The sequence below is a fragment of the Balaenoptera borealis genome (genome assembly GCF_965194805.1).
Source record: "Balaenoptera borealis genome assembly, chromosome: 2".
Classification (NCBI taxonomy): Eukaryota; Metazoa; Chordata; class Mammalia; order Artiodactyla; family Balaenopteridae; genus Balaenoptera; species Balaenoptera borealis.
In genome coordinates, this window is record NC_138867.1 from 52,991,193 (window position 1) to 53,006,705 (window position 15,513).

The following is a 15,513-nucleotide window of genomic DNA, read 5'->3' on the forward strand; positions in this document are numbered from 1 at the left end:
AATATGTAGTGGCCTTTTCAAGGCCTAGTCCCAGGGAAAACATTTTGTAGAGTATAGGGGAGTGGAAGGAAGGGAAGGAATAATTTTTTATTTAAAGTTAATTTCTGCACTATCTTCGTTCTCAGTTATCTGCATGAATAATAATATGGAATATTTTGTGACTTTAATTGGTAAATATGTTAACAGCATCAAGTACTTAATCTTTTACATCATGTCTTCAGCTATTTGTATTTTAACTTGAGTAAGTTCAGTGGTCTGAAACATGATTCTGAGCTTCACATGAATTACATCTTACTGTGGAACTCAAAAGTTCCATCCCTGAATTTGGCAGTTATTACCTTGGCGCCCTGCAGTTATACAGGTGTTCAGGTACACATTCCTGACTACAAAGCTGCTTTTGAATCTTATGTTGAAATACTAGAAAAGTAACAGTGATGGCAGCAATTAAGGTCACAGAAATCATTAGATAAAGGGAAAACAGTGAGGGGGGTCCTGCATAATTTTCTTTTAATAAATAAAGTGAGATTTAGGTGGTGGGAAGAAGGAACTAGATACTCTACTTACCACTGTGTGTGCATGCGTGCGTGCGTGTTTGTGTGGGCACTCACGTGTGTGTATGTTATCCACTCCCTTTTCTTTGAAACTTCTAAGATTAAAATAGGGGAGAAATCCTGTATGTTGCAATGATAGAATTTTTTGAAATTTTAGGAAATCAAAATTCTCCAGGCTCTCCATCTTGATTTATGCTTGAGTTATTATGTGCCATATTTGCTTTGAAACTTTTGATTACCAGTAGCTTTACTAAAATTTTGAAGAAATAATCCACTTTCATCTGCTATCTAGATTTCTTAATCTAAGTTCTTAAAGACAGAACTTGTTGATAGCATAGTTTTCTAAGTGCTGCAAGTTTGCAGCCATTACCACTTCAAAGAGGTTTGAATGAGGGAATTTTCTTCCCTTGTTGAAATAGTTCTGTTTCTGTAGAAACTTCATTTTTAGATCTGTGATGGATGAGCTATCGTAATTCAAGTATACAGTTCTTTTTTTCTATCAACTATTCATTGTCATCCAATAGTGAAGACATTAAAGATGCAGCGAGCTTATGAAGTACCACTTTTTAAAAGAAATAGGTGGCATTTTCATCTTTATTATTGTACTTTTGGTTATGCAAACACTTTGATGATACAAATGTTTATGTCCCCCATAAATCTGCTCAGAAATCACTTTTGATTTTGTTGATTAAGTTAAACAGTCTATAGTAGGATAGAGTACTGGGTACAAGTGGTCCAAAGTAAGATAAAAGACTGTAGTAAAAATGCTAGATCTTAAAAAAGAAACTGGTTTATGCACTAAATGTTTTGTGCCTTGGTCTAATATTAACATGATGTCTGTGTAAAATGACAAAAAGAACCAGTGTTGAATCACGTTTTATTTCCTGTCGTTCTGCATTATCCCAGATTGCTAAATGTGTTCTTTCCAAGAAGTTTGATTGAATTACTGTATACATTTACTGTCCTGTGTGACAGTTTTGTCATTGTTAGAGATTTCAGTAATTAAAATGGGAAACAGAAGCTTAGGTTATTTTCCTTATCAAAACTATGTTCCTTGGAGGCACAATATTATGATGGTTTTCATGCTCTTGTACATCGGATGTCTTAAGCTGAGTGCAGTTTAGGGGATCCTTTCTAATTACGGGAAGGTACTTCTTTCCTTCAACACTGTGATCTGACCTGTGACAAATCTGTACTATACACTATGTAAATGGCTAACAAGTCAATGCAAACCAACTGAATGTACAAATCTTAGTGCTGGTGCTGAAATCTCTTCAGAATAGTCATCATGATCTCAAAGTTTGTTTCAAAATTTTGCAAGCATCAAGTGTCAATCAAAACTGAAGATGAAACACTAATGAATGTTGAATTCTCATGCTTTAGGTGTACTTCCTTATTAGAGTTTTTGGTTCTCTGCTATTTTTACCGTACTGTTCATTTAAATTTCCTACATGCTAACTTCGTTTGTGCGATTGAAATAAAATTGCAGTATATGTAAAAAGAAAAGAGAGAGAAAGACTAGAGAGGTTGGGGGAGGCCCCTCTAATCCACGTTAAGAGGTTTGGACTTTATCCTGAGGTCACTGGAGGGATTCAGTTAGTAGGCAAGTACAATAAGACAGGTGAGAAATGCTTACAATCTGACCTAAAGACCGGGGCTTGGAGAAGAGGATATGACCAGTTGGCTGATGTACATAAGGCCAAGGCAGAATCAAGGATGAAACCTGGGTTCAGACTTGGAAAGCAGAGTGAATGATGGTGTCAATCACTAAATTAGAACAGCGCGGTACCAGTAGAGGTAGAGGACAGAACAGTTGAAGTTCTGGATGTGGGGGGACTCCAAGAGCAATGCTCAGTGGTTGTGATGGATGTACATGTCTTATGCTGAGGTGAGACACGCGAGCTAGAAGAAGGACAGGAAATACAGATGTAAACATCAGCAGCGTAGTGGTAATCGAAGCCCTAAAAATGGTTGAGACCACCCATGGAGAGTACATAGAGAAGAGCCCTGAAATACCAAAATGTAAGGTTTGAGGGGAAAGAAGAGCAGTTTACAAAAAAAACTGAGAAGAAACTCAACATAGTATAATAAGAAAGTTGCACGGAAGGAATGGCTGATAGTGTGGGGTAGTTCAGCTAGATAAGAACTGAAAGTGTCCATAGGATTTAGCAACAAGGGAGTCACTGGTGAGGTTGGCCAAAGTAGCTTACTTGGAATTGGGGGCCCGGAAGCCTAATTAAGGAGGGTTGAGGAGTAAGTGGGAGCTGAAGAGGTGGGCAGAAAGGGTAAATTTATTAAGTCTTTCATAAAGAGTTGCTCATAGAATGGTGGCTAAACAGGGTTGGAAGCAGACAATGTACCAAGGGCTATAGCAATTGTTTGGAAGCATGAAGGAAGGTAGGAGCACGGAGCAGTCTGAAAAGACTTTTCTGAAAAAAGAGATGGTGTGTGTAAAGGCAGGGAGGCAAGGGAAGGAATGGTCTTATTTAGGGAATTCTAAGTAGTTCTATTTTAGACCATCCCCTCCTTCATATGCCTTTCATTCCAGCCAGACTGGACCATTTACTTGGACCCAAACTCAGGCTGTCTTTGACCTCCCTGTCTTTGACCTGCCCTGACCTCCTCCTTTGACACTGCTTTCTCCATCCCGAACGCCTGCCCCCCTACTTCACCAAATGTCCAAGTTCTCCCCATACCTTGTAGCCCAGCATGAACACCGAGGCCCCAGGAATTTTCCACAAATGTCTTCTTTACAGATGGGAGTAATTTCCCCCTCTGGGAATTCTCAAAGCATTGTATTTGTATCTCTGTAATGGCATTTCTAATGAAGCCTCCTAGTTACTCAAAGATCCCTGAGGCCAAGGTTCACCTTTCTCTTTGGACCCATCTCGTATTACCCCCAGCACCTGACATAGAGCCCTACACTTCATAGAGCTTTGATTAATTCAGTGGTTCTCAAAGTGTGGTCTCAGGACCAGCCGTATCATCAGGTCCAGGAACTTGTAAGAAATGCAGATTGCCTGGCCCACCCCAGACCTACTGATTCAGAAACTCTGGAGGTAGGGCCAGCAATCTGTGTTTTAATAAGCCCTCAGATGAAGCTGATGCATTTTATGCTTGGGAACCCTGGGATTAGCTGAAGTTCTCCTTTTTTAACAGATTAGAAATGTGCAACTGCAGTTCCATTATAAACACTCCTCTTGACTTAGAGAACATAGCTTTAAACTCAAACACTCAGTTTATTATTTGAAAACTTCTCATGTTCATGTCCTTCTGTTTCTTAACGTATCATTTATGTAAAAAATCTTTTATTGGCAAAAGAAATTTGAGCAATAGAGAAATGGTATTACTGTACCTTGGGGGACTCCAGCATCCCTGGCTTTAGTAGGGATTAAACATTGAACATCCAAGAATTAAACATTAAATGACTGGGGTTTGAATTTACTGATGGCTGAATACCCTACTCTCCTTTTCTTTCACTTTCTGCTATGCTTTCCTGCCTCCTCTTCCCTTTCTCACTTTTTATTTTCACATTTAAAACTCTCCTAAGTTACAGTTCTCTGAGGGTATGCACTTTGGAGAAAAGATACCATAAAAGTCTCAAACATTTCCAATAAAAATCAAAGATTTCCCAGCAAGTTCAGATGGATTAGCGCAGAAAGTTTAGAATGAGTGGGGAAACATCCCATTTTGCTCACATTCTGTTGACAGCCCCTCACTTCAGAGACAGGATTTCAGTATGTGGGAAGACATCTTTCCTTAGCTTTGAATTGACTTCAAGCCATTCCAGGCAGACTTACTGCTCAGTGAATTTCTGCATTTACTGCAGGTGTCAGCCTCCTAGAGTGTAGAAAGCTGCTCTGAATTTCTGCCAAGAATTTTTGAGCTTTTGTGTCACCTCAGCCCTAGGTGATGATCAGACAAGCTCCAGGCTAGGCAAAGGTGTCACCAATGCTCAACTAAGGTGCCCCAAACCAGCAGTCGTCCTTAATAGGCAGTCTGTCCTTCGCTTAACATCTGAGCACTTTCTCATCAATCCTAACACTTCCTATTCACTTATGAATGCTATATACGTATGTGTGTGTGCATGTGTGTATATAGCACTCACAAGTGAATGTTTTATATATATATATATATATATATATATATATATGAAAAGAAGACTGAATGAGGAGAATTTCAATAGCACAAAGGTTTTTTGATTCACTGTAATGAATGCACAGATACAAGGGTCAGTCTTGATACAAATCTCATAATACCTGTGTGCTTTTAATATCTAAAAAAGAGAGAATGAGAGCAAATATACCACCACAGCACACACGTGCACACTTTCTTTGTAAATACAACATACCAACGTATGTAGACATTTCCTCATGTAGTGGGAACAATACACATCAGAATTGCATTTTATTGTATAATATATAAATACCAGTGAGGTCACTCCCAAGTCTCTTAAATGACTGAAGAAAGGCAAGCATATACGGAATTCAGGAAATAAATGGGAATTCAGGAAATAGATCTCCAAATCTCATAGAAATAGAAATAAGATTTTTCTTTCCTATTAGTATCTTCATAGTTTTGGTGATTCTGTTCCAAGGAAGCACTAACTTCCAGTTGAACCTGAGTTTTGGGAAGTGTAGTCAGTATTCAAAGAGACACCAAAAAATAAAATTCTTTACCCTTCAGGGTCTGCTGTATCTTGGCCATATCCAATTAGGTTAAGTTCACTGGTCATTTGGTGGTTAAAGAAGTAAGAGTCCTAAAAATGATGAGAGAGTATGGTTATCATTTCTATCTGCTCCAAATATATTATGATTCATCTCAGTTATTCTTCTGAGAAATCAGGCTTATATATAGGATTTGACATTGCTTTCAGCATCTTAACTATTTGGGGCAAGTTTAACTGTAAAAGAGAGATGTCCTATTTTTTTGCCTCAAAATGTTGACATCCAGATTATAGTGAATTATTTTTCACTGTGAAAAAGACAGAGTCCTGTTTTTCTCCACATCAGCAGAGTGTGAGTATTAAGAGAGGATTTTAATCTGGGGAGCCTGGGGGGGGGAAGGCTGTGTTTGATTAATCTGATGTGCCCAGCTGGGGCACCTGTTTTCTTCCCTGGCTCTGACTTGCTACTCTAGTTTCATCTACGTGTGTAACATAGTGCAGCATTCCAAGGAACACTGTCAACTCAGTGGGTGATGCTAATTTACAAATAAATATGACACATGGGAGCCTTGGGGGATGGGGAGGGAAAGCCAGGGCACTTGGATGACAATTTATGTAAGAGGACCAGAAAGCCAAGACTCAATTGTTCCTGATAGTTTCCTGAGCGTCTAGGCTCTCAGTAATCAAGAAAACCAACCCTCATCTACAAGCCAGTTTTATTGAAGTGTGGCACAATTCTTCACTATATCAATCACTTCATCTAACTCCTGATTCTGGGCTCTTTTTCAAGGTCCTGCATCTTCAACATTAGGATGGGGAAAGGAGGGAACATTTTAGCTCTGCTCTGGGAGGGCAGTGCAATGAATCCCGGCAAAGCTTAGGTATATAAGAGTTGCCAGCCAACCAGCCATTTTGTTGCCCCTAGTTCCATTCTGACCATATCTTAGCGCTGCCCCAGCTAGCAATTTCCAGATTATTTCCCTGTGGTCCTTCTCCAGCCTCTGCAACCCACATTGGCCAGTTCCGCTCCAATAGGCTGTTTCTACCCACAGTCTCTGTCGAACTGCACTATTTCCCAAAAACCCAGCTCATTAAACTGTATTTGGTTTACTGGTTTATTTCTTTCTCTACTTGTCATCATATTAAAATTTTCAAACCACCACTTGTGAATTCAACAGCTGACAATCTTCTCTGAATGCCCTTGTGTGCAGATATCTATAGGAAGTGCTAGGGAAAGACTCAATAAGAAATAGTTGAAGCTTCTTCCCGAGGCATAAAGTAGGTGAATGGAGGTAAGACAAGGTCCTATGTAAAGGAAAATAGTTAATAATAGCTATATTTACTGAGCGTTTCCTCCATGCTAGGCACCAATGTCCCCACCCAAGCTAAATGTTTTTAATAGATTATTTCATTTAATTCTCACCTAGGGTATGTATTACTGAGCCTTATTTTACATATGGGGAAAATGAAGCCTAACGAGCTTAAGTGACACTTTCAAAGTCACAGGACTAGTAAGTGGTAAAGTGTAGGAAAGAAGCCAGCTTTACTCCAAAGCATGGGCTTTTTCAAAGAAGTATACATCTCCCAAGTGAAAAACTGCCTCTAAGCAGTTTAGATTTAACTCTAAGCAGTGGTTCTCAACTGTGGGCTCTTTGCTTCACCCTCACCGCCACCCCAGGAACATTTGGCCATATCTGGGGACATTTTCGGTTGTCACAACTGGTAGGGGAGTGCTACTGGCATCTAGTGAGTAGAGGCCAGGGACGCTGCTAAACATCCTACAATGCTCAGGACAGCCCCCAACAATAAAGAATGATCTGGTCCAAAATGTCAATGGTGCCAAGGCTGAGAAAGTTGGATTCGAAGGATGGTGGATTTTTAAGGCCAATTCATAAAAAACACGTTGTTTTGTCTGTACCTCACTCATATGTACATTCTATCCCATCACAGATGACAGCAGCCTTCTAAATCTAACTCCCTACCCCCTGGTTAGAAGACGGAAGAGAAGGTTCTTTGGGCTGTGCTGTCTCGTCTCAAGCTAGGTGATTCCTCCTGGAAACCACCACTAGGAAGACCTGAAAATATCACTGAACCCGAGGACCTCCAGACAGCTGAACCACAGTTATTGGTTTTTGACTATGTTTTCTATGCTTCCTTATTACTTTTATCCACCTCCCGCTGCCCTTTGAAATGATTTTACATTTGAAAGCAGCTGCTGTCAAGAAGAAAAAAAAAAGACAGATTCGAAAAGCAGGCTGTTTTTAAAAGGATTTTTAAAGCTGACATTGTGCATGTCTGCTCCAAACCACACCATGACAGATGCAAGAATTATGATTTTTAAATTATTTAAAGGTTTTTTAAGTATTACACAGAGAAAAATTATTTCGTGTATAATAGTATATCTATAGCTCTTGCTGATCTCATGTCAACAAATGATCACATATGAGAGTCTTTAAATATAGAAATCTATTTAAAACTGCAAAACTGTTCAAAATCCAACCAATATTAGGAATAATATTATAATCAAACGTACACCACCTCAACCTATTGCTTTCTCTGCACTCATTTACGTTTAGTCTTCCACTCTGTCAGAACCTAAGAGCTTCAACGTAAAAATATCTTAATTTATAATGCAACAAAAACCATATATGAAAAGTATTTAAATTTTGTAAATACACAATAATCCTAATAGCTGCCTACAATGCATATGGGCAACTAATTTCCTTTCGATCCAATGGTGTCTTTTTCAGCTTCTTGGAGAATGAAGTAATCCAGTTAGGAAATGGTGTAGTAACATATACAATTACCCTCAAATGTAAAATTGAGTATTATCATATTTTGTTCTAATTGAAATCTGAAGCATGATGTCTGCACATCAGCATAGTGTTAAATCTTATAGGGCATGCTGGAATTAGCTCAGATCGTAAAAATACTTAACATTTTACATTGTTAATAAAATGTTTTTAGTTAAGCTAAGCTTGTCTCATTTTAGATGACTATGCAGATAGGACTTTTCCAACGTGTACTTGGTGTCTTGTCTTATGCTTGGAATCTTAAAAGCAGGACACATTAAGCAATACTCTATTTTAGAAAGGAGGAAGCCACACGCTTTGTTTTTCTGCTCACAGCTCTGCTGTGCTCTTCCTCCACTAAACTTGTAACATGATACAGATTTTGTTATATTTTCTCTTGTTCTTCCTTTGGCCCATGTCCCAGACAGAATTTCCCATGGGTTGAAAGATCAAGCCTTTGGACTTCTTTTCTTGTTTTCCATAGTCTGAAATTCCTCAAGTCAGACAAGAGGCACCAGAGACCAGCACAATAAAAGGATGAGCTATATACATGGTTTATCCAAGATGCATCTTTAATCCCAACCCTATAATTTCTCAGTATTTATGTGCACAGGCATTTATAAGTCCACCAGTATTTTGACCTGAAAAGTAAATATACTCAAGCTTTTAGCTTTAGTGAAGGGCAAGAGAGGTACAGACAAACTAATGGAATAATTATCATATTAGGTTGAATTATATGAAATTGCTGATATTTGACTGTTTTTGACCTAAAAAATGGCAGCTTCATATAGTTCAACCTAATATCTGATGTTATGGAAATTATCCTTGAAATTGTCTTCTAGTTGTTTTGATTGAAAGTGAAAGGATTAAAGAGTTGGAAGAGATCTCAAAAGGCGATGCATACCTCTATTTAGATCACACCAGCTGGTTGTTGGCCTTATTCTTGGAGTCCAGAGATGTATTCCAGTGAGTTGGCAATTGATGCATGGCTATAGGTATGACTAGCTTCATATCAAGATGTACCCTTGAAAGTTATACGAGAAAAATCACAATTTTCTAAATCAAATACTTGTAGTACAGTGTGGGAATATGCTATTTAAAAACTCCTACGGTGACTGCTCCTTTGCAAAGCAGGTAACCACTCCCAAATTTACCTGGTCCTCAAACCCTGATTTTCATAAATCAGGTTTGATTCAAGTTTAATATACTTTCCTGAATGCCGTTCATTTTCATCCCGTGAAGTTTAATTCACTTCAGGTCCATTGTTTTAGAAATTATGAAGGAGCCCAATCTGGCACGCTCTCAGCTCCCATCTCTGCCCTCTCCCACCTTCCACTATACTGAACCCTTAGCTTCAATCTAGTTCCTACTAAAAAAAATACATGCAGAGTTATTAACAGATAAGCCCAGCCTTGGTGTTCAGCACCTTCTTCTAAATGCGTGACCTAAATAACGTCTGCTTGGTTAATTTGTGCTCACTCTTGCCTTAGCCTCAGTGTGAAAGTAACACCTTCCGTGCAATTGTCCTTTGTACAACTGAAGACTGTTAATAAATTCAGGTCTCACCTCCATGTCTGGGGAGGGCTATAGTAGCTATTCATGGAGATGGGGATTTGTCTAATTTCCCTAGCTAGGCTTTCCATATCTAAGGTAAATAAATTCAGCCACCTTATCTTTTATTCATAGTGCCTGTTTCCCGGCCTTGGATCAATTTTGTAGTTCCCGTGGACATACTCCAAGATTTATAGATCTTCTTTCACTATAGCAAGTCCTAAAATTACATTTAGCACTCAAAGTCCCAATAACCTACCCTGGCTCAGAGCTGCAATGGGTAATTCACCATCTCCCATTAGGTATGCCAATGCATCTTGTTAGGAGCGGACCCTACTCCCCTGTCACCTACCAAAGGACTTTCTCAGGTGTAGTTCCATGAGATAACTGTCTCAGCTTCCTGCTGGTAATTTTCTTTCAGATTAGCAATAACACTGAGCTGATCTCTAGGGATAAAGAGAGCCCATTGAACTCGTTTTGTTGCATGTATGCATATTCTTGAAACAAAAAAGAATGTAAAGTTTTTTTCTGGCACACAATCACCCATTTTACCACCATATTTTTCATATCCTGTGTTGATCTTTTTTTTTTTTTTTTCAGATTACAGAGACAATACATGTTCTTTGTGGAAAATCTGAAAAACACCACCAAGTATAAAGAAAATAAAAATCACCTGAATCCCGCCACAATCACATTGTTTAAAACCACATTTCCAGGCTTTAAATCAGTCATTGGCTGGGCCCAAAGGCACTTTTGGATGAGGTATATGAAGAAATGCCCACAAGGCCAAGGTGCCGCTTTAAAAAAATCCATCCACTAATGTTTTGCACACGTCTAGGAACAGATTCAGCACACACTTCTGATTGTGCCATTGTTCAAGGGTACAAAGATGACTTTAAAAGTAGCACAGCCCTGATGCCTCCTCTAATGAAAGCTCTTGGGGGAATTCTAAAATCCTGCCAGATCATTTTGTTCCTCGGTGCTCCTGCAAGTTTGGATACTTACTGTTTGGCAGTGCTGCCACCTACTGGAAGCTAAAATTATACAGAGCATAAAAGCATCTAACTGATTTTAGACAGCCAACAAATGGGCCAGATTAACAATGTTCCCATGTGGAATTTCAGACTCTGGAAGTCTCAAAATCGAAAGAATTAAAGATATCCATCCATAATAACTTCCCACCTACCCACACACATACCTTAGCAATGTCTACCATTTCTCTGTATTCTAGAACATCACCAAATACAAAATGCTCAACTTTCAGGTTACTATAGAAAGGATGAAAAACGGTCCAGGATAAACCACTAATATTAAATATAAAGTCCAGAAATAAACCCAAGAACATAGAAGAATTGAGAACATTAAAAAGATGACATTTCAAATCTGTGAGAAAAAGTTGGATTATTAAGTTATATTGGGATAAATGGTTAGTCATCTGTTGAGGGATATATTAGATCTATACCTCATAACTGTCATCAAAATAAATTCTAAGTGAAGTATTTAAATTAAATATTAAAGCACATAAATAAACTGGCAGTGTTGATGAATATATATGTAATTTTAGTGTGTGGGGGTGAAAAAGCCTTTCTAAGCATGATAGCAAAGGAAGAAACCCCAAAGGAAAAGACGGGTGGATTTGACCAATTAAAAATGCAAAACTCCTATAGAGTAAAACAAACAAACAAACAAACAAACCAGATTAAGAGAAAGCCAAATTTTAAATATATGCAACAAAGAGTACAGATGTCTAATAATATATATCAAGAGCTTAAATTCCACCACCTTTGGGAAGTTTCCATGATCTACAGCTCCTTCCCCAGCCAAGTGTTCCCATTTTATTCTTTCATTTCCCTTATTACACTTTTTTCATTATTTCTTGTTGAATTGTCTATCTCCACTAAACTGGAAGTTCCAGAAGGCAGCAACCATGTCTATTTTGCTTATTCATATATCCTCAGCACAATGCTAAACACAAAAGCAAATACTGAAAACATTATTTATGAAATGAGTGGATAATGAATACATGAATAAATGACATTTTATGACTCAAAAAGAATCAAACTTTCCAGTAGAAAATTGAGCCAAGCACACAAACTGGTGATGTACCATAAATTAGAATAATGCACTAATAATATGAAAATATTTGAACATACTAGTGATCAAAAATGCAAATTATTATGATATACTCTTTTCCATGTATCAGAAAGGCAAGAATATAAAGAATGAATGTTTCCAGGGACAGCAAGGAAGTCTGGAAGTGAACATCCTCTTACAGAGCCAACAAGTATGTAAATTGATTCCACTTTCTGGAAAATAATTTGGCAATATAGTTTTCACCTCTACCAAGTAATTCCAATGTAGGGAAATTCTCCTTAAAAAGAGCAGAAAAAATGAGCTAAGATATATTCATTCATTATTCAAAAAAAATATGCAAGAAAGAATGCTTATTTGGAAGAATGAGGAAAAAATGTAAATAAGCCCACAGTATACGGTTGGTTAAATATGGTATATCCTTTCAGTGGAATACTGTGCACCAATTAAGAATAAGCAACATATATATATTTATTGAAATGAACTATATTGTTAAATGAAAAAAGCTACAGAAGAATATCTACAGTATCATCCCATATTTAAAATATACATATATACGTGTGCATTAAAGAGTCTGAAAAGATATTTGCTAAAATGTTAACAGCATTTATCTCTGGGAGGTGAGATTTGGAGCAATTATATATATATATTTTTTGCATATCTGTAATTTCTGGTTTTTCCACAATGAGCATGTAGTACCTGTATAATTTTTTTCAGGGAATAAATAACAATGTTCACAATATATATTAAATGAAAAACATGTTATAAAACAGTATGTATAGTATGACACAATATTTGTAAAAAAGAAAAATATATATAAATATATCTATGTATGTATATATATGCATAAGAAAGCTAGAAGGACATACACTAAAATGTTAATAGTAGTTATTTATGGGTAGTGGGATTATGGGTGATTATTTTTTCTTTTTGCTTTTCTGTGTTTTCTAATTTTTCTACAATGAATATGTATTACTTGTGTAATAAAAACTAATAATAAAAGTTTAAAAAAAAAGAATGAAAAAGTGAAAGAGACATTGTGATTCACCATTTGCCCAGATCCTACCCACCCCCTCACCCCACCCCCTTGACATATTTGTTGTCATCAAAATGACGGCAGTGGGGATATGGAGAGGAAACACCAGGGCACCGTAACTTTTGAAGAGAGAAGATGCAAAACAGACAGACAAAGGAGAGGCTGGGGAGAGGAAAGAAAGAAGAAGAAAGGAAAGAAAGAAGGGAGGGATAGAGGGAGGGAAGAAAGAATTAAGTGAAAGTGAAGTCAGTGGAGGAAGGATTAAAACAGGCTTTGGAAACTTTCACTAACAATAGCAATATGTCTCTAAATTGCGCTCAGTTTTCCTGATAGTTACGACATAAAAAAAAAAATACATTGAGTTAAATAATTTTATTTTCTAATAAAAGGAGATGGTACACACATCTGGAGAGACATCTAGGAATTAAATTCTGACAGGAATATATCCCAAGAAGTTTTTCAAAACTCAAACTATTGAGTCCAGCTAGTTGTCAGGGATTGCGCAGTATAGTCTGGAGTTACACAGACTTTTGTCTGAATCTCAGATGGGCTGCAACAAAGTACACAGCTATGGCTAGCAGTTCCAAAATCTGTTCTCTCCTTTTTTCCTTTAGTAACAGAGATCCCAAATTTCAGGGAGACACTGGCCACCTAAAGTAAATACTCCATTTCCCAGGCTCCCTTGGTTGTGGGTGTGGCAATATAACTGAATTTTGGCCAATAGCTTATGAGTGAAATTGCGCAGTTTCCAGGTAACATCCCTAAAATAAGGGGCATGCGTTTCCATGTTCTTCCTCCCTTCCCACTAGGCTGCGAGGAGAACATGAGGGTGGGAGCTGAAACAACTGTCTTGGACCCAGAGTCAGACACCACACAAAGATGACAGAAGAGCCTTAGCAGAGATTACCTATCTCATACTGCTATCTGCTTAACTAATTAATTAATAACTTCTATCTCATTTAAGGCATTAATAATGTGAATCTTTGTATAGAAGAACTTTTTCACTAAATTAGTCAACTTCTGTAAGCCTCAGTTTCCTGAGAGTAAAATGGAAACAATATATCAATATCACAAAAGGTTCAACCAAATGACTGTCCAATTACTTGCTTAGAATCAAAGCTCTTTTATGAGAAAAATCAAATGAATCAAACACTGCATGATACTGTGTTGCAGACTAGCAGACAAAGGGAAATCTTTGAAATAAATAGTGATTTTAAATCAAATGGTCAATTGATTTCCATTTGCAAAAAAGAATTAAACTTCACCCTTGCCTCATTCCAAGTTGATTGTTGATCTAAAAGTAAAAGGTAATACAATAAAGCTTCCAGAAGATAATATAGGAGAATATCTTCATACCCACAGAGTTGTGAAATAGCTCCTAACAGAACACAAAGCATGTACAGAAAACCGTTTAACATTACCTGCTATCATACAACATACATGTACCCTGTGATCCAATAGTTTCACTCCTAGGTGGAGACTTAGAAATATATGTGTGTGTATTCAAAGACAGTTAAAAGAATATCCATAGTGGCATTACCTGTAATAGGCAAAACCCATAAACAATTCAGCAAAAGAATTCATCAACAAAAGAATGAAAAAGTAAATTGTATAATACTATACAGCAATAAAAATAAATGAACTCCATTACAGCTACATACAACCAGATGAAAGAATAAAACTATTGTAGTACTGAATGAACAAATCTAGGTGTAAAAGTGCCTGCTGCCATTAGCAGCCAACATTCACAGTAGCTGAGCGATGGATGCCGTGGTTGAGTAAAACAAACATGGGCAGCACCACAGCACCTACTACAGGTCACCCCCAGCACTGCTCAGATCCACTTGCTTCTCACATTGATCTACTCCATCCAGGCATAGCTTCTTCTGGACTCTGTTATCGCAACTCACATACACAAAAAGAGAGACAAAGCACAGCCCCTGCTATGCAGTTGGTCCCAAGACTATATATAGCCGATACTCATCCTCTCTCTTCTCTACTACCCATTCTAGATTCCCTTCATCCTAGTCTGGCACTGCTGAGTTGCCTGGTATTACGACCCAGACCCTCGCTCCTAGGTGTCTGATACCCTGCTTATCAAGCCTTTCAGTAGAGTATGGTTGCTGCATTTGCCCATTTACAGTGAAACCTGAAAAACCCATAAGCATACCATGAGGTACCCAGTCACCTAAGTGCCAAACATATTCCTCTGCGCCCTCATCATGTGGCAGCAGCCCTCCTTCCTCACGATGATCAGGGCCAATAACCTCTGTCAGTGTAGTAACTCTTTTGTCTTATAGTTTTCTGGCATGAGGAACCTAAAGTGACCAGGTAGCAGTGGTAGCTTAAAGTTTAGTGGGACTCTGCTCTGTGACCCTCTAGACACACAGATTGTAGACCCCCCAGATAGGAAGCACAAATTCCTCAGTAGATCACTGGGGCCACTCCTACTTTCACCCCTTGATTTTTGGACCCATATATTCTATGTATTGGTGACTCAGAACCAAATAGTGACCCTTGAGCTAAGGAATATAGTGCATCCTGAGTATGGTGCACTCACTGCTGCAAGGGGTCCTCTCCTTGACAGGATCCCATAGGGGTGGATCAGACACTCTGTGAGTCCATGGGTACTGGTGCTGGCTGCAGCCCTGCAGATGGTGATGGCAAACCCACATCCAGAAACCAGGTTAGTCCCGGTCAGGCTGATATAGACAACTTGTCACCAAGTGGCAGGTTGTTCTCCCCAAGAAATGCTATTGTATCAAGGGCACAGCGTCAGTCTCTGTTGCCAACAGGACATTCAACAATGGCCGTAAGTAAACTAGT

The 15,513-nt window shown here is 38.2% G+C and overlaps 1 protein-coding gene across 2 annotated transcripts in view; it reads left to right on the forward strand.

The window, feature by feature from the left end:
- The window catches only part of RGS7BP (regulator of G protein signaling 7 binding protein), a 140,050-nt gene extending 124,785 nt beyond the window's left edge, over positions 1-15,265 (forward strand). The window contains exon 6 of one of the 2 annotated variants that reach the window (XM_082383192.1): positions 7,168-15,117. In XM_082383192.1, coding sequence (XP_082239318.1) covers positions 7,168-7,259 — 92 coding nt within the window. In that variant the 3' untranslated portion in view covers positions 7,260-15,117. Of the gene's footprint in view, positions 1-7,167 lie in introns of both variants that reach the window. The other variant, XM_082383193.1, reaches the window with a different exon arrangement.
- The last annotated feature ends 248 nt before the right edge of the window (positions 15,266-15,513 follow it).